Source organism: Penicillium malachiteum (assembly GCF_028827825.1).
Source record: "Penicillium malachiteum strain IBT 17515 chromosome Unknown utg000004l:1.0-4883003.0:1.0-4884900.0, whole genome shotgun sequence".
Taxonomy (NCBI): Eukaryota; Fungi; Ascomycota; class Eurotiomycetes; order Eurotiales; family Aspergillaceae; genus Penicillium; species Penicillium malachiteum.
In genome coordinates this window covers 1,739,062-1,757,894 of record NW_026643097.1, presented here as the reverse complement: position 1 = coordinate 1,757,894, position 18,833 = coordinate 1,739,062, and the positions used below count along the sequence as shown (strand labels likewise).

Sequence of the window (18,833 nt, the reverse complement as noted above, 5' to 3'; positions counted from 1 at the left end):
TCTTCTGATTCCTTCTCACTCTCATCTTTGTTCATATTTTTCCTCTTCTCAATGTTTTCATCTCTTCATGGACATAGAGAGATTTCTCTGGAAGAAATCCATTTCCATCTGATAGTTAATTTTATGCGTTGGATGATGCACGTGATGCCTGAGGCATCAGCGTGACTCAAAACGATCATCAACGCCAGTCATAAGTGGATGAATCCTCCCCCCCATTTTCAATTCAAAGAATGCTTCCTCTTTTTATTTCTTCAAGTTCATTGATGCAGAATCCTATTCATCCTAAATCCCGAATACATTTATTTGCAACGTGAGTTGTAAAAGCTTTAATTCGCATTAGCGTCCCCATGGCATCCATATTCACATACGATCCTGACCCGCCCCGGGTTTCGTCACCGTGGTCAACCTCGGGGTCATCGACTCCTCAAGTCAACGTGTCAGGGAACCGGGGTCTAGCCATTCGGACCCGGTCCAGCTCAGCCTTAAACACAGGCAACCATGACTTCTTGTCCGACTATGGTATCACCAAATTGGAGCCTGAACCCCAAGAGGGCCCCACTGAGTACAAGTTGCACTTGTTACTCCGCCCGCGACGGCCCTATCTGTCCATGTCAACGGGCCATGTCGTTGCAGGCTCATACCATTTCCGTAACAATGTAGCTACGCCCTCTGCCTCTGCGTCTCCGTCCCAGGATGCGGCTCCAAGGCCTATGCAGGCTAAATCAGCGCAGAGCCGGCAACAGCGGCTCCAGGGGCTGACAACGCAACTTCTTTGGCGGCTTCAGCAATCTTCACCATTTCATTCTTCCACTACCGCTAATTTGGTAGTCCCCGTACTTCCAGATGCAGCGCTGCAATTGGGCGTACCCGCCAAACCGGCTCGTTTACTTCCGGGCTTGGAAGAAAGCCAAGGTGCCCTGTACGAGATTGGAGTTGCTGATGATGGCACGTTCGTAGGCCTGACACAGGATGAACTCGAGGAAACTGTGATAACTTTACAAACTATGGCAGCGAGTCTGGGATGTAAAGTTGATATACTTCGCCGGGTTATTGTTGGGAAATGCGAGTGGACAGATGATCTGGCAACGGCGGCACCAGACACAGACAAGACTCATACAGATAGTCTCTGGGTTGCAGAAGCTCTGGTTACACCAGACTTGGATTTCTACAGTATTTCAACGTCAAAGTCAAGACAGGGCGGTGATGATGCTCAAACTTCTGAAGAAGGAGAGAAATCTGTTCCAGGAGAGGACTACTCTCACACCGAGCAAATTCGAATATCTATTGCTGGTCCTAGTACTGCAGGGAAGTCATCTCTACTTGGTACTTTGACTTCTTCACAACTGGACAATGGAAGAGGAAAGAGTCGACTTAGTCTACTCAAGCATCGACACGAGATATCATCGGGTATTACTAGCTCTGTGGCACAAGAGTTGATTGGATATACGGATGATGTACCTCCAAATGTTGTCAACTATGCCGCAGGCAATGTAGCAGCATGGGACGACATCCACGCCACTTCCCGAGGAGGTCGCCTAGCTTTTGTATCTGATCTTCCAGGCTCGACTCGATACATGAAATCCACAATAAGAGGTCTTGTGAGCTGGGCACCGCACTATGTGATGCTTTGTATCCCAGCCAACTGCGGTGATGAGACGGTTGAAACGGAGATAGCCAACGAGCATACCGCTGAGATTGACCTTTGCTTGGCATACCTAGAGCTTTGTCTGAAACTCGAGATTCCTGTCCTGGTCGTGATTACAAAACTTGATATTGCCTCTCGAGGTGGACTGCGCGAGAATCTTACAAAAGTTCTGTCTGCCTTGAAGACAGCAGACCGGAAACCTGCAATGCTCCCTGCCGCGCCAGCCGGAGACAAGCTCCCAGATCTACAACAGATTAGTGAAGCGGAAAGCAAATCTGTTCACGGCCTAATACAAAAGACCGATGGGGATTGGAATAATACTGTGCCTATTATACTTTCCAGTGCGGTTGATGGCTCGGGGATAGGAAAATTGCATGCATTCCTTCGCTTTCTTCCAATATCCTCAATACCTCCTCAAAGAGTTCTGAAAATGGGGAAATCAATACAGCCCCACGAAACTGCCACAAATGTCTTCGACGTGGATGAGGTCTTCGCTATCCCACCATCCAAAGTCTACTCAATATCCAACGAGAAAGCCACTCAGCAAAGCCGCGGAATGGTTCTCTGTGGCTTAGTCCGCCATGGAAGCATTTCCATCGGCGATGAAATGACAATTGGACCCATTCTTGTTGACACATCAACAGATAGCAGCAACGAAAACGCTCCACTAAGCATGCTTTCCCGCAGCAGCGGACCCGGTCCTTCAAGTGACTTGCCCTCGTCATTCCCACAGAGCACACTACCAGGAAGAGATGGCTCGTCAACTCAAGCAAAATGGCAGCGCGTCCGTGTAGTCAGCGTTCGCGATCTCCGCCTGCCTGTTCGCGTCCTCATGAAAGACCAAGTCGGCACCATTGGAATCGAGCTTCTTACTTCCCCAGACGATATCCAGCCTCCACGTCTTAGCCGCATTCGCAAAGGCATGGTTCTTACAAATCTACACACAACCTCATACCTTCCCATCCGCAAATCTTCTTCACAAACCAATACTCAACATATGCCATCCACACTCCCTCTCCCCTTCCACACAGGCTTCATAGCCACATTCCCTGCATCCGAATTCTCTGCTCTAAGCTCTCCGCCTCTCCTCCTAGGCGGGAATGCTATCGCTTACATCGCCAATATCCGCACAACCGTCCGCGTCGTGTGTATGGCCCTAGCCGGGAAAGATAATGACGCAAACTCAGAACCTCCTTCTCCCTCCGAGCCAGAATTCTTCAGCTTTGACAGCGATGCACATTCACCTGGACGTGCCGAGAAAACTAATACAGCTCAAGGAATACGACGATCATCAGCAACTGATATTAGTAAAGTGCTTTCTGGTACAGCCAGTAATGCAGTACAAGGGAAGACGGGGGCATTTCAGGAGGATGTCCAGATTACCTTTGCACTTGTGACGTCTGTGGAATGGATTGAGCTTGGATCACAGGTTCTTGTTATGCCTGGTATCTCATCGGGGGCGTCTTCTGGTGCGGCAGTGGCGTCAGGACCTGGATCTGGTGCCGCAACTTCGGGAATTATGGCGTTGTCCGGGTTGGAAGGGTTTGTGGGAACTGTTAGTGAAGTTATTGTTGGGAGAAATCATGTGGAATAAGTCTATATGATCATATGAGTGCTGATGCCTTTTTTCTTTCGATGTTGATACTAGTTGAGTTTTTCTTGATTATTTTGTTTGATTTTTCTATTCTGTTTTGCATTTCTTGTCAGCATCTAAATAGATCGCTATGACTTTATGACAGCGCTTTAACTTTTCATGCGAACATTGGAGGAATTACTAGTAATTAGGATACTTAACCTGTGGTATCATCGTATCCTTCTGCTAGGCCATTATGCAATACATTTTACGTCCAAAGGTTTTCAATAAGATTTCAAGAAGCAATTGGCTTGATCACTATTGTACCGCGCACCCGTGGAACAAAAGTAGAACAAGTCTTATGATATTGGTGGAGATGCGATTCAGCCCTGGGTTTGCTTTGATGCTTTGAAAGTTGTCGCTGCACAAGCTTTGAGCATGTGGAGATGCTCATGCATGTATCCTGTTCGGTTTCAAATAGCAATATCTATGGTAGACAGCTATCAAAACCACCTAGTACAGATGATTGATTCCCATGGACCCACTGGTTGCCCAATGGAATCAAATCTCATTTTTCACTTGGATTATTTGAGGGAAATGGAAAGGGGAAGGGGAAAGGGGGTATTTTCCATGAAGGTTGTTAAATATCGAATGTGGAATGATATGCCATGACAGGCTGTTGTCATGCCACTCAGAGCAAGCTCGGTAATAATTCAGATTAAGCACATTTCACCATATCACCGAGAAAGCAATACCCATAACAAACTATAATCATTTCTCGCCAATGATTTGTTTGTAGGTATCAGGGAGATGATGGTGCTTATCCACCTTTGCGTTGATCACCCGAGTTACGGGCGAAGGTGGTAGTCGAGCCAATAGTGGCGCTAGCGCTGCGCAACTCGATCTTCTTGCGTTCCATCTCGAGCTAGAGGTAAAGAGAATGATTAATAAAACATGTCTGGGACAAGTAGGGAACAAAATTCAAGAATAAACAAGAGTATCTGTAGGAACTACTCACCACCTTGCGCACTCGAGCGAGGGCGGCCGTATCACCCTCAACCAAGGAGCGGCATTCATCCACCCGGTATGGCGCGGCTATAGTAACCGCATCCGCAACAATAATATTCGGACCATCCCAGCGAGCAGGCATAGTCCGGGCAAACGCATCAAAAATATCCTGCGCCTCACGAGTAACGCCCTTTCCGCGGCGGGCCTCCTTGTCCAGCAGATCACCGACTGCCTTGATCTCACGTGCCTTCAGAGCACGGGTATCAAGGGCCTGGATACCGGGCTGTGCATCTGTGAATGAGGGAGATTCGGTGGAGTTCGAGGAAAGAGAGAGGATCTGGAAGGAGTTGATGCGCGAGACAGGAATGACATGATAATCGCCGCTTTGAGCCTGCTTGGCATCGGAGGTGGAAGCAGGAGCTGTGTTTATAGCGACCAGGTTGGTAATGGGGCATGCAGTGAAAAGAGTTCCCTCGTAGGTGGAGTTAGACGGCGCGGCAGTGCTAATGCGAACACTAATCAAAGAGAATTAGCGCACTGATCAATAATATCAAAAGAATTTGATTTAAAATTCCAGCGAACAACGCAGGCATCACCACGGGCAATTTGAGGAGCTCTGGTGATTGAATGGTCGCATGAATCAATTCGAGGGATAATAAAGGTTGATTGCATTGGTTTCATCATCACTCACCGAGAACCGATTGCACCGCTCAACGCAGCTTCCAAGGGAACCATAGCGGCAGCCATACCAGTACCAGATGCCTTCGCACCTGAGTTCTGACGCTTATTCTCCGCCATGCGGCGTGTGACGTGGGCGGGCGGTGTGATTAACTTGTCGACCAGCGCACAAAGAGTGCAGGGAAGCCGCTTATTTGACGAGAAACTAAGACTGGTCAATTGATCAACCTAGCATAACACTCGAGGTTCAATCTCAATTGATGTCTGTTTGTTGTGTTGCAGGAGCTTCTGAAGCTACAGGGCCCTCTTATCCTGTAGAGAAAGCGGGTTAGATAGCAAACCCAGACCTTTTTCTCAAAAGGACTAGTTTGATGTCTGTGGCAGGAAGAATCCCTTCACAGCCCCCTGTAACAGCGAAGTGGGATAAAAAAAAGATGAAAGAAGGGGAAGGAAGCGAAAGACCCCGGGGAAATTGGTGGAGGAAGGAGGGGACAGCGCGATAAGATGGCGTCGTCGAGGTCGATGTCGCTCTATTCCTAATCGGGCTTAGTTCGGATTGAAGTACTCAGGCACCAAGGCAGAGAATCTAAATTCTGAGGTACATAGCGATAAAAGCCCACTTCTTCCTCTATATAACTTGGAACATTTTTTAAGATACCTTAGGTAACTTCTATTAATTTCAGAATCCACAGATGCAGCTTCTCAATATTATACGCGTTCATTTAACAAATTCGTTACGTTCCATTCATGGTGACATCTAAATACATAAAACCCAGTTTTTTATCTCTCTACGCAATGTAGGTGGAGGCAGACACGTCACCGCCACGGCCGGTCCAGTTGACGTGGATGTCCTTGCCCTCGGGGAAGGTCTCGCTGGCGTGCTCGGGCTTGATGCGGAAGGTGTGGGCACCGAAGTAGTCACGCTGGGCCTGCAGCAGGTTGGCGGGCAGATCCTTGGTGCGGTAGCCGTCGTAGAAGCTGAGGGCAGTGGAGAAAGCGGGCAGAGGAATACCCCACAGGGCAGACTTGCTGACAACGTTACGCCAGCCGCTCTGGGCCTTGTGGATGGCCTTGGTGAAGAAGTCATCAAACAGCAGGTTCTCGAGGTCGGGGTTGTTGCGGTAAGCGTTGGTGATATCCTTGAGGAAGACAGAGCGGATAATGCAGCCACCACGCCACATCAGAGCAATAGAAGGCTTGTTGAGCTTCCAGTTGTACTCCTTGGCAGCCTATATACATGTAGTTAGTACCGATGCCGTACGGAGGTTCATGAATTTGTCATTGAGATAACTTACGTTCTGGATGAGCATGAAGCCCTGGGCGTATGAGATAATCTTAGAGGCGTACAGAGCCTGCTCAAGGTCATCGACGAAGGCAGCCTTGTCACCCTCGAATTTGGGGGTAGGACCCTCCAGGATAGTGGCAGCACGGGTACGCTCGTCCTTGAGAGCACTCAGGCAGCGGGAGAAGACAGCCTCACCGATCAGGGTAACAGGCATGCCCAGGTCGAGAGCGTTGATAGCGGTCCACTTGCCGGTACCCTTCTGGCCGGCCTTGTCCAGGATCTTCTCAACGAGGGGAGTGCCGTCGTTGTCGTTGTAGTAGAGAATGTCACGGGTGATCTCAATGAGGAAAGAGTCAAGAACACCAGTGTTCCACTTGGCGAAGATGTCACCAATCTCCTTACCAGACAGACCCAGACCACGCTTGAGGATATCGTAGGCCTCACAGATCAACTGCATGTCACCGTACTCAATACCGTTGTGGACCATCTTGACGTAGTGACCAGCACCCTCGTCACCGACCCAGTCGCAGCAAGCCTCACCGTCACTCTTGGCGGCAATGCTCTGGAAGATGTCCTTGATGTGGGGCCAGGCGGCCTCGTTACCACCGGGCATCAGAGAGGGACCGTAACGGGCACCCTCCTCACCACCGGAGACACCGCTGCCGACGAAGCTGATGCCCTTCTCAGCAAGGTAGCGGGTACGGCGGTTGCTGTCGGGGTAGTGGGAGTTACCACCATCAATGACGATGTCACCCTTCTCGAGGAAAGGAAGCAGGGACTCAATGAAGTCATCAACGGGCTTACCGGCCATGACCAGGAGCATGACACGACGGGGACGCTTGAGCTTGGAGATGAACTCCTCGATGGAGTGGGCACCAACAATGGACTTGTCTGGATGATTCCTGCGTTAGCATTGGCGCGCATTGAGAGCATTGTATATCAGGGATTAGAGCTCTTACCCTTGGCCTCGTTAGCCAGGAAGCGGTCGACCTTGGAGGTTGTGCGGTTGTAGGCGCAGACGGTGAAACCGTGGTCAGCAGCGTTAAGAATCAGGTTCTGACCCATAACGGCCAGACCGATGAGGCCGAAATCAGCACTAGGAACAGAATGCGCCGGAGCGCCGACATTGATGCCGGCGAGACGGGCACTATAGTCAGCGACCGTATTCTCGTGTCAATAGATGGTAAATTTAAATGAAACACGAGGAATAAAAAGCAATAAACCGCCCGAGTCCAAGGAACACAGCTCCGCGGAGATTCTTGGAGAAGCATTATGCGCCGGTGCAAATGGAAGCTCTGTATATCACCGAAATCGCCTCATAGCCTATGGAAAAGCTTCCCACGGGTTCAGAGAGCTCATCGGTACTCCTTGCTTGAGAAGCTTGGAGTCCTCAGACAGAGAATTGACCGGGATGAAGCAAATGGTGGGGAGCCCGTTGGGGCATCCCGAATCCGGAGGGGTTTTTTTTTGGAGGGGCTTTGCAAAGGGTATGATAGATTGTAGGAAGAAGACATAGGGTAAGAACTTACACAGCCTGGTCAGCCATGATGAATGTGAATTGAAGAAAGAGAGGGCTGAAAGTGAAGGGTATCTACAACACAAGAGGTTGAAGAAAGGAAGAAGTTGGGAGGGGGTGGGAAGGAAGAAGAAGTAACCGGGCTGACGGAGCAACTCTTCCGTCATCTAAGGTGGGACACAAACGCCGGGGATTACTTGTATTGGGAAGTACCTATGGTACCGTATACTTGATTACTGAGCTATTACTTTTTACTACCGCCGGTGTCGCGCCAAGTATTCGGTACAGGAGCAGAGTCGTCCGGTGGTCATCCCACTCGGGTTCTGCTAAACTCGGGGGTCATGGGGGTGGATTTTTTTTAGTTTGATATGAGGGGCATTGATGAGGATTATCCGATGAAATGATTGGTATTTCTATCCACCCGTTGCCGGAGCGTTATATATAGGGAATTGGGGCTGCATATAACCTACAAGGTATGTCATGGCAAAGAGCGCGGGGCATGGAGGGGTACTGACTTCACCACTACCTACTACTTCAGCTACATTTAGTAGGAATGGCCTACTGATAATGGGTTGTATAGCTGAAGATGTAGGAGCTATATCCCTTAATACATACCAGATATTCCTCAGAGCTCAAATGATACTGAAAATCAAATGAACACGAAGAAATCCCCCATCCATCGGTGAACTGTTCAGGATATTCATTTGCCGTGAAAATCCACCCGAATCCGGTCGTTGGTCAATCTAGTCCGTTTTCGGTTTAGGGTGGGGGTGACCTCATTTGTGGACTCAGGCATCAACTTAGTAATCCCAAGATTATGTAATTGATAACGGCGAAATTATTTTCCGATTTCCATCATCGAGTCCAGAACCTAAAAGTTCCTAAGTCATGTTAATGAAGAGACAATTCTTTCATTGAAAGAACTAAACCACCCACCACAACTCCTCGATCTACTCACCTCTTTACCTTCACCACTACTGGGAGGTTTTGATTTATTGATTCTCACTTAGAATCGTGCAAGGGTTAGGTCCTCAAGTGTGAACATCTGGTGGATTTTGGACTGCCCTGAAGGTACGTTGCGGCTGCGATCTTCGAGACAGCTCAACCGTTTCTCCTATCGGACCATCCATTCATCATGTCCTTTCCACCTCCTCCAGGTCTCAATAAGGCGCCTTCATCTCTGCCTCCTCGACCCCCGCCATCTGCCAATGCTGCCCAACCAGCCGCCCCGGGCTATGCCAGCAATGCGCGTCCTGCATTTACAGGCTTCCAGCCACGCTCCGTAGCCTCCAGCCAGCCATATCGCAACCACAGTCCCGCAATCTCCAAGCCACCCGTCTCATCTGCGGCGTATGCTGCGCCCGCGGCGACTTACTCCAATTATTATCAACAACCAGCGCAACAAACTTATCAGAGCGGACCTTCCTATTACGGGGCTCAGTACAATGAAAACACATACGGTCCGACCGTCCCACACATCCAGAATCCCTTTGGGTCAACACCTGGCCAGCCATATGGGGGTCGACAGTCCCGCGACGGCGTAGATGCAGAGACGGAAGCCCAGATCGCTCAGTGGCAAAGTGCTTATGCCAACCCTGAGGACCCGGCTGTTGCCGCTAAAGCCCAAGCTCCTCAGTCCGGCCCTGGCGGAAACAGGGGCTCAGGAACGCCCACTACTGGACCAGCAGGCGCTGGTACTCCGATCCCTCAGCCCGAATCGCAAAAGACAGTGGCCCGAGCCGGTGGCGGACAACAGTGGACAGATTCCTCCCTACTGGAATGGGACCCAGCTCATTTTCGACTATTTGTCGGTAACCTAGCTGGTGAGGTGACCGACGACTCTCTATTGAAAGCGTTCGCACGTTACACCTCAGTGCAGAAGGCACGCGTCATTCGAGAGAAGCGTACCCAGAAGAGTAAGGGTTATGGTTTCGTCAGCTTTAGCGACGGCGATGATTACTTTAAAGCTGCGCGTGAAATGCAGGGAAAGTACATTGGTTCTCATCCTGTGCTCCTGCGCCGAGCCGTGACAGAGGTGAAGCCAGTTTCGAATAACAAAAACAAGAAGGGTGGAGGTGGCGGCCGTGGTGGACACGCAGGCACCAAGGTCAAGCAAGATGGCGTGAAAAAGCCTGGCAAGACCAAGGGTGGATTGAAGATTCTTGGCTAGACGTGAGCTTCACCCGAAATGTACTTAACTTATTCTCATTCTAATACCAGGATGACCATGCTGAGAACATTGAAATTGTTCAAGAAATAATGCCTCTCTTACGAGATAGACATCTCATCATAATGATACTGTGCCGCACCGAACTGCAAGAGCTGATTTTCGAACCAACAAGAACATTTGAAGTCATTTTTAACAACATACTGATATTACTCAGCTCATACAGTCTGTATATCACCCGATAAATGCTTGATGAGAGCACAAGCTATGATTCTGACCTCGAGAGTTGTATGTCTAGTAATGACTCAGTGCTCGAACATGGAAGTAATGCAACCAGTAGTATTTAGCATCGCTCTGTATCTGTTTCATAGCTATATAATATTTAATCCAATTAGAATTATAAGCATTTTAGCTGCATAAATCTACATTAGTATATCCTTAATTAGCACAGCAAGGTAGTAATGCGTGCATTGTCCTACTTAGCACAAATATTAATCTTTCACAGTTTCAGTTTCAAGTTGAGAGCACCATGTGTCAAAGAAGTTTATGCTCAAAGACTCGAATTACCACTATCACCTCTTGAATAGATATTTTCGTCATAATCTTCTTTGAATGGATCCTTAAGAGGATCTATAAGCAACCCTGATTTGCCAGCCTTAACTGATAATCCGCGTTGTGGACCCAATTACGCCAATGGGAGTGTCTTCGACCCAAAGAACTCTCCCGTGGACCTCATCCAGTTTCACTTGTTCAACCCTGAAAAGCTCTATGAGCTGCGCCTGATCCTGCAAAATACTACAAATAAATTCAGGTATCAAAAAGGAAACAAGAAAGAAGAATCTTGCGAAATACAATTCTACACATCTACATTACGTGCGTAGATGCCTCATCATGAGTGACCGCGACCCCGCGGTCAAATCGGATCGAACAGCTCAAGCTCGGCCCTCTGCGCCGAGAGTCAGATTAAGCTGTGAAGCATGTCGCCAGCGCAAAGTGAAATGCGACAAACTAAGTCCTTGCACCAGCTGTCAACGCCTAGGATTTGTGTGTGTTCCTGTAGAGCGAGCCCGTCTGCCGCGAGGTCGCACACGCAAGGCTCCCGAGCGAGTTGGCAGCTCTGACAAGGAGCTTGCGGATCGCGTCGCAAAGCTAGAACAGCTCCTAAGAAAAGTTGCAGCTGAGCGCGATGAGCCGATGGCACAGTCTCTGGCTGAAGAAGTGCCCTCATTCAATGAGCCCACAGAGCATAGCTTCGAGGCAAACGTGCATGTGGGCGATGCGGAGGCTTGGCGCAATCAGATTGATGACTCAAGCGAGATGAAGCCAGTCATACCTGAAACCCAGCCTCCTCGACCTCGTGCAATGAATAATTACTTGGGGAGCTCATTCTGGGAGGACATTATGCTCCAGGTATGAATTTATATAACTTTCTTTTCTTCGTCCCTCCACAAGTTTGATCAATGTGCTGATCATCCTATTGATAGACACAAGAACTACGATCAGTTCTTGACACCCGCGTAGAAATTGAGCAGCACGAATTCAAGAGTCCAATCGGCCTAGGAGGTGGCTTTGGCGGCTCAGAAGGCTCAGAAAGTGTTTCGAACTCCCCTCAGTCCTATAAAGGGCTCACAATTTCCCCCCCAAACACGCCGTACACTATGTGACATCTATTTATCTAACGTGGACCCTGTATTCAAAGTCCTACACCGACCATCATTACGAGCATATCTTCATGACGACCAACCCTATCTTGATTATGAGCCTGACCATCAGGCCCCCATTACTCTGGCGCTCGCCGTTTACTCAGCGGCCGTATGTACAATTGACGATTCTCAATGCCATTTCCTGTTTGGAATGGATCAAAAGTCTGCATTTGCCGACCTTCAAAGAGAGACCGAAGCCGCGCTGACCAGGGCGGATTTTGTGACCACAAATGACTTGACCGTTTTGCAAGCATATGTCATCTCACTGGTAAGTCGGCCATGATTAAGGAGTATTAGAGAAACTGGTAATGTTAACAGTATGTAGCTTGCAGCCCGTTGTCAAGATCAAAGCCGTCGAGTGTGGACTATGCTGAGCATGGCACTTCGAGTAGCACAAGCACAATGTCTTCATATGTTCGAGCCATCATTTCATGTCGACCCATTCGAGCAGGAGATGCGCCGGCGTTGCTGGCAGGCAATCGGGCAACTTGATATTGCAGCTTCGTTAGACCGAGCCTCTGAGCCAATGATGCAAGTCGCATGGCTAGAGTCACACCCTCCAGCAAACATCAACGACGAAGACATCTGGCCTGGCATGGAAGGCCCCATCAAAGTACCCCCGGAAGGCACATTCACCGAAATGACTCTTGCGTTGGTAGTCGGCGCATCTCAGTCTGTCTGTCGATCAGTTGGATTTGCCGACTTCATAGAAATATCCGTCAAATCACTCAGTGTGCGCCAACAGCTTCTCGCAGACTGCCAGAAAAGAATATCCATTCTGTTGGCTGGATGTCATCCAGATCGTCACCCTTTTCATCTCTACACAAAGCGAATAGCAAGCATCATCAACGGCTGCCTGCAGCTTGCTTGCGTCCGCCCGATCATACGCAGTCGAAACTTCAATCCGCCCGCTATTCAAGGTGATGTTCTTCTTAGGATGGCCGGTGAGAACTTAAAACGCGCATCCGAGTCATACAGCGATCCGGCGATGACACCGTGGCGGTGGTTTGGTGCATTATGGGTCCCATGGCATGGGCTTGCAGTCGCTCTTGCGGAACTTTGCGTTTGCCAAGACCCTGCGACCATATCTAAATTCTGGCCTATTGTGGAGCATACCTATCAAATAACCAGCACTTTCATTGCCGACTCGCAACATGGGATGCTATGGCGCCCGTTAGAGAAGCTCATGAATCAGGCACGGACGCGGAAACGAGAGATATTAGGCGATGAGAGCTTAACAAACGCAATCAGTCAGGTTACATTGGAAGGCATGCCTCTCAGTTTTGCCGCAGAGCACTTGAACCATCAAAACGCTCAAAACCCACATAATTCAGTGAACTTCTCTTTAGGGAGCATGGAAGCGCCCATGGTTCCCGTTCAGCAAAATGCTCCTGTCATCCCAATGGCACCAATGACCATGGGATTTGGCTCCGATGTCGAAACGTGGCCAAATGTATGGGATGCAATGGATCTAAGTGGCACGGTCCCTCAAGGTGGCTACGATGTTGCCTGGGCAAGCTACACGAATTTCATTGGGGATGTATATGATAGTGCGGATTCGATGTTCCTGCCACGGTGATCAATATCACTGGCATTTTCTATAGACAGACTCTCTTCTTCTCCCATTTAAACAAATTCTGGTCTAGACTGGGTAATTAAAAAGCAAAATCTCTCCATTCATACCACTTCTTCATTTAAACCGTAAACTGTGTGAAAATTCAAGGAATATAAACTCTCATTATAACGAAACTCCTTTGGTCTGAGCTATTTCTGAGAATACTCAGGCGGAGGCGAAAGTACATGTGAGGTTACTACCTGTTTTCCATTTCCCTTCCCCTTTATCCATCCCATGATTCCTCAGAATCATTGTGATTTCAGAACTGGTAGAGTCATTCTCTGGAGTTGCTCCAACATGATCTTTTGTCTTAACCGAAGCTCCATGTTCCAAAAGCAGTTTCACCATCTTAACATCGCCCTTCCTAGCAGCAATATGAAGCGCCCTTCTCTTATGCAAGCCTTTAATATCAACCGACACTCCGAATTTCAGGAATATCTCAACAATCTCCCGATTCGAAGCCTCCACAGCATCATGAAACAACAACCTCTTATCCGCATTCAGGGCATCTGGGGAAAAGAACTTGCTGCGCAGGAGAAGCTCAACCATATTTACTAACCCATCATGCACAGCAATAGCAAGTGGTGTTCCCTGCATGCCTTCTCCTCTCCCTTTAACCTGAGCTTGAGGTTTAATTCCCCACATTCTCCAATAAACATTCGGCCCATTTCGCTTATCATATTCGAGCAAAAGTTCACATATTTCAATATATCCCTTCTTCACAGCTAAGTGCAAAGCGGTCTGACGAAGACGATTGGAGGACGTTGTCAGAGACTTTACGTCGAGGAGAAATCGTACCATGTTGATATCACCCCGATCAGCGGCGATGAGAAGGGGTGTTTCCCAGAATTGATTTGAGCTGTATTTGGTCTTCGGGTCACATTCAACTAATAATCGAACGATTTCAAGATGTCCGTTTTTCGCGGCATCGATTATTGGTGGGATAGAGTCTCCGTCCAAGACGGATAGAGATGCGTTTCTCTCTAGTAGCAGTCTCGCTATATTCCAGTGTCCTTTTTGTGCTGCGAGGTGAAGAGGCGAAATACCCTTGTCATCTTGGTGATTTGGATCCGCTCCCTTATCGAGAAGGGATTTTGCAGTGGCTAGGTCACCTTCTGATGCGGCTTTGTGTAGTCCGGTGCCGAGGACCTCCTGGTCTTCTTTTCTGTCGGCAGTGCTCATGTTCATGGTGTAAATTGATTTCGGTTCAAGTACTGGACTGATATGTGCTGCTCAACTGGGCCTTCATTCAGAGATATTGCCTTGCGCTGCCAAGCCCGCCAAGATCTAAGCCTCGGGCATAGTGCTTCATAGTTCCAAGCGGGTTCTTCTTATTGGAGGAATTGGGATGAAGCTCGTTAATGTGAACCTGATATGGAAGCTCAATGATGATCTTAGTGAGATTTTGTTTCTTGTAATGGTCCCGTTCACGGATTTCTTTTCAATCAATCCTCACGTCGCCAAGGAATCACGAAGAGTTCGATTACTGGAAATTTGATAATATAGCTATTCATTCGAGAAAATTGAATTACAGAGCTAGCTATAGTTCGAAAGCTAAGAGTTGGAAAAGAAAGTACTTAATTTAAGAATCTCAGTGACAAACCCAAGGAGATCAGATCAGCTACGAATTCAAAAATAAAAAATATCAGAGAAAATATCAGAGAAAAGAAACAACGGTTCAGACACTAATTTGTGTTAGTTCCCATGCATTCCTAAAAGAATGCTCATATAACAGTCGCAGCCAGCCTATCCGCAATATCTTCCACTTCATGAAAAGTAGTTCCCTCCTGTGCCTTGAGAATTGGAGATTCTGGATCATACAAATGGTGATGAGCAGCCATCAGCTCTGACTGGCTCTCAATAACTCCAATCGCTTCCTTAATCGATGTTTGAAACCATTCAGTATGTTCCCCGAGGCATAAATTGCAGTATATAGTTTTCCGACAATAATGCAATTTGTGATGGCACCATGCCTCTACACGCTCAGCATAGGAAACTTGGGTTGTCAATTCAGACGAAGTAGGATACACCAGTTTGAACTTCCTGTTGCAATAAAAGGTCCAATTCTGACAGCGTTTCTCGATTGAATCAGTTGTATAACCGATTTTCAGATATCCTGCATTATTTTCCTCCTGGAGTATGTAGATGTATCCGGGTTTTTTCTCCCTTCCGTTAAGAGGACCATCCAATGAATGCCTCTGCCTATATCTAGCTGGCTTGTTCAGAAATTGAAACGGACTCGATTCAAATGCAGCCGGCCAGAAAGTAGCTGGATCTTTAGTGACATACACTGATCCGGGTGATGATTCCGTGGATATGGCTATCGATATCGAGGCTTCATTATCGGAAGGTGAGTGTGGCTCTGTCAAAGTGATGACTGAAACTTGACTTTGGAGCCTTCCGATAACAAGTTCTTCGTCATTTTCAAGGACCTTGACTGGGTTTGAAATGTGCACACTGCGAATTTCCAGGATTTTCATTTTCCAATATATCGACTTGGTTTGATTCACCTCCTCTTCATGCATCGGACAGTAGATATTTGCTTCTAAAACCTGAAGGAGGTAGCCCAGATTTGTGTCATTCATATAGACCTCTGGTCTGATAATCTCATCAATTGTTTTTCGGATATTCCGGACCTTTTGTCCACCGATACGTTTTCCGCACTGTTCTGGGGTCTTGCAACTGCAATGACGTGAAATAGGTCCAAACACCTCTTTTATCTGTTCCTGAACTGACTCAACACTATGAGCGGAGTGTTCACTGTCTTCACGCATAAGAAGACCAAGCCAGACTGCGCTTCGAACGTCCTTTAGACCTTCAACTCCGTGGGAGGAACAATGCGTGAGCTTGGCAAGGGCCTCGAGTTGTATCGGTATTTGCGGAGAAGACTTCCTGAGGGTGGATAGGGTATTGACCAAGGAATTTATTTGATCCCTGTTGGCTTTCACGATCTTCAGGCTACATCGGAAGCCCGTTCCAGCCCTGATGCGTCCACAAATCCATTGATCAAGGTCAAGGGTTTTCAAATTCAATGATTGTTTTTGGGCTTGAAGAGAGGTGCCTTCAGGCCGCATTGCGTTGGTTCGTCTTATTATCCAGCTGAACCGAAGAGTCAGTGGGTCCCAATACTAGAGTATTGGATAAAATTAGGAGATAGTCTCACCTCAAATGGAATTTTCAATATCATCCAAAGTGAGAAATATTATAACCTCACAGCTTGAGAAAATCATTCGCTCACTCAAGTGTACAGCTTGAACTTATATCAGTCTAGGTGTTCCTCGATCCAGACCTCGGGACAATCTCTGTACTATGAACATGTGGGGAGAAATCGCTTTCAGTGTCATCAAGTAAGGCGAAGAATATCTAGGCAGGATCATTTTTCTATTGGTGAGGTGAAAAATACTTCAAGTGCTGGGCAGAATCATTTTCCTATTGGTCTCATCTCTAGCCAGTGATAAATTAACACAACCTTCCATTTTCTCTAAAATATGGTTTATACAGGGAATAGGTGCACATGATTCGTGAGATCCTGGAATTCCTCGGCATATTTTCTCTCAAATGGATGATTCATAGCAGGAATCTCGTATAATAAAGTAAGCACTAAGTCTGCCACCTATAGTAAGCCATATAATTCCAGGGCGACCAATCATCACGTTTACTAACCAGTCGATCAGCTATTAGCAGTCAAACCCTGTGATAATCGCCACCTCTACCCAACTGTTTTCCTGAAACGGTGTCGCCTCAGGTATTGCCCATGAGGCTCATCAGAGAAATGAAACCCTCAATAGCAATGGGTTGAAACACCTACACAAAGTTTATCGGGTTCAAAAGTCCATAAAACTGTTCTGGATGCCCATAGTCTAAATTTAGACGGTAATCATATTTGAAATCAAGACACCCGGGTAAGATAAATATCTTAAAATCCAATAGTTCATTTCTGATACGATCTGACTACGGTCATGTTTACTAATAGGAGGCAATGGGAGATACGACGAGCCTCAGATGACAACAAAGCAAGGACATATTCGGATCAAGGGCACGACAGGAGCGATCAGGTACAAAGAATGCATGGATTAACTTGAAAAGGATCGATAATTTGAAACTTCTCAAAACGAGAATGTAATTGTTACAGTCGAAACGCTCGGAATTGCTTATGTGTGGCTATGTCTGTTGGAACTGGCGTCAAAAGCGGGGCAGTGACAGTCTGTTGACGCATGCATCATTCCAACAACATTGGATGAGATCAAACGACAAGAAGACTCGATAGGTCCGGAGAATGACAGCGGACCGAACCCTTGTGGGTTCTTGATACCCACACGCGTGTCAAACTCTTGAGCGTTGACCAGGGCCCACATGTGCAGACCGTTGTGCATGGGCCTTCCAAGTTGGGCCGCAATTTCAAATTTTCGCTCTCATGGGGGCTGCAACAGTCGAATAACCTGTCAAAGTGGATAAGTGGATACAGAGTATGCATGCAAGAATATGAATTGTCCTGCAAGGTCAGGATATAGCCCAAAACTATGTATACTTTAGATACAAATTCCAATAGAGCCTGCTGCGCTAAATCAAGTGTGCCATGGGTCACCCCCCAATAAACCTAAGTATTCATCGACTAGAGTCAGAATCGAAAATGCTTGATTGGACCCTATCCATTGCAGCTGAATTTATCCCGATTCTTTGCCACTTGCACCTGTGGACGGCAGCTGGTGAGCCTGTTGGGTTCTCCAGGTCGCAAATTGTCAACGATCCATGAATGCTGATAGATACCTAATTGAAATCTGCCTTGAAATTACTGTATCTACCTTACCGCCAGTGACTCCATATTATTATAACCGCTGCTTGATTCCCAAAAATCCTATTCCCTTCACATCCCCGTTGAAGTTTTCGAAATGCCAGTGTATCAATTGTCGGATTCGGATTTTGAAAAGATGGGTTGGACTGGATATCTCACTACTAGTGAGACTGGAAAGTATGCGCATGACAATTCCGAGAAATCCCAGCAGAACATGATACATCAGAATTTTGATATGTCGGAGCTTGGTAAGTTATTGCCCCATATGAGTTCTAGAAAGCCTCAATTTGAAGTTTCTATCTAACTATTCAAATGTGGATCTCAGGGACTCGAATGAATGATACCAGATCATACAGCTACAATCACTTCGGCAATGCCCACGCCTCGACCGAGCCCAAGCCCAGCGATAGAAGCATTTTCCTTCAACCTCCCTTGACCTATTGGAATCCGATCAAGCATGATCCCTTTGTCTCCAGTGCACCGGATTTGGAAAAACACGAAGTGCCATTTGTTTGCCACAAACAACTTGAGAAGCAGTAAGTCTCTTCCTACTTGACTAATTTTACCCTATTTGCGCTGACATCATGACAGAATTCCAAGTGCACTTAAATGCCGCTGGGAAGGATGTACCTACAAGGGAACTTTTACCAAGGAGGCTTCCCTGGTGCGCCATGTCAAGGCGACCCACATCTCCCCTGAGATGTATCAATGTCTCCCGTGCAAGAAGACCTTTGGTAGAAAGGATCGATTCAGCGCTCATATGCGTCTTGTACACCCAGATATGTGCGCTGCAAATGGCAAGCGCTGCCATCATTGTCATCATGACGCCTGACGATGGTTGAAGACTGACT

At 47.5% G+C, this 18,833-nt stretch overlaps 8 protein-coding genes across 8 annotated transcripts; 4 read left to right on the top strand and 4 right to left on the bottom strand.

Annotated features, from left to right (window-relative positions):
- Positions 1-347: 347 nt before the first annotated feature.
- Positions 348-3,239, top strand: N7483_008803 (uncharacterized protein; the record flags this gene model as incomplete). The annotated part of the gene is made up of 1 exon (XM_057092230.1): positions 348-3,239. One exon carries the CDS (start codon positions 348-350, stop codon positions 3,237-3,239), a length of 2,892 nt encoding a protein of 963 aa, XP_056943404.1.
- Positions 3,240-4,038: 799 nt separating this feature from the next.
- Positions 4,039-5,024, bottom strand: N7483_008802 (anticodon-binding domain-containing protein; the record flags this gene model as incomplete). Its single annotated transcript, XM_057092229.1, has 3 exons — positions 4,039-4,143; positions 4,237-4,741; positions 4,918-5,024. The coding sequence occupies 3 exons, from the start codon at positions 5,022-5,024 to the stop codon at positions 4,039-4,041; spliced, it is 717 nt and encodes a 238-aa protein (XP_056943403.1).
- A 668-nt stretch (positions 5,025-5,692) lies between these two features.
- On the bottom strand, positions 5,693-7,735 carry N7483_008801 (NADP(+)-dependent, decarboxylating phosphogluconate dehydrogenase; the record flags this gene model as incomplete). The annotated part of the gene is made up of 4 exons (XM_057092228.1): positions 5,693-6,133; positions 6,200-7,080; positions 7,149-7,336; positions 7,719-7,735. The coding sequence occupies 4 exons, from the start codon at positions 7,733-7,735 to the stop codon at positions 5,693-5,695; spliced, it is 1,527 nt and encodes a 508-aa protein (XP_056943402.1).
- A 1,105-nt stretch (positions 7,736-8,840) lies between these two features.
- N7483_008800 (RNP domain protein) lies at positions 8,841-9,875 on the top strand (the record flags this gene model as incomplete). The annotated part of the gene is made up of 1 exon (XM_057092227.1): positions 8,841-9,875. The coding sequence occupies one exon, from the start codon at positions 8,841-8,843 to the stop codon at positions 9,873-9,875; it is 1,035 nt and encodes a 344-aa protein (XP_056943401.1).
- An 888-nt stretch (positions 9,876-10,763) lies between these two features.
- On the top strand, positions 10,764-13,154 carry N7483_008799 (putative C6 transcription factor; the record flags this gene model as incomplete). Its single annotated transcript, XM_057092226.1, has 3 exons — positions 10,764-11,282; positions 11,436-11,843; positions 11,901-13,154. 3 exons carry the CDS (start codon positions 10,764-10,766, stop codon positions 13,152-13,154), a joined length of 2,181 nt encoding a protein of 726 aa, XP_056943400.1.
- Positions 13,155-13,355: 201 nt separating this feature from the next.
- Positions 13,356-14,378, bottom strand: N7483_008798 (ankyrin repeat domain-containing protein; the record flags this gene model as incomplete). Its single annotated transcript, XM_057092225.1, has 1 exon — positions 13,356-14,378. The coding sequence occupies one exon, from the start codon at positions 14,376-14,378 to the stop codon at positions 13,356-13,358; it is 1,023 nt and encodes a 340-aa protein (XP_056943399.1).
- Positions 14,379-14,914: 536 nt separating this feature from the next.
- Positions 14,915-16,264, bottom strand: N7483_008797 (GIY-YIG nuclease family protein; the record flags this gene model as incomplete). The annotated part of the gene is made up of 1 exon (XM_057092224.1): positions 14,915-16,264. One exon carries the CDS (start codon positions 16,262-16,264, stop codon positions 14,915-14,917), a length of 1,350 nt encoding a protein of 449 aa, XP_056943398.1.
- A 1,815-nt stretch (positions 16,265-18,079) lies between these two features.
- N7483_008796 (uncharacterized protein) lies at positions 18,080-18,814 on the top strand (the record flags this gene model as incomplete). Its single annotated transcript, XM_057092223.1, has 3 exons — positions 18,080-18,230; positions 18,308-18,518; positions 18,574-18,814. 3 exons carry the CDS (start codon positions 18,080-18,082, stop codon positions 18,812-18,814), a joined length of 603 nt encoding a protein of 200 aa, XP_056943397.1.
- Between the last annotated feature and the right edge of the window lie 19 nt (positions 18,815-18,833).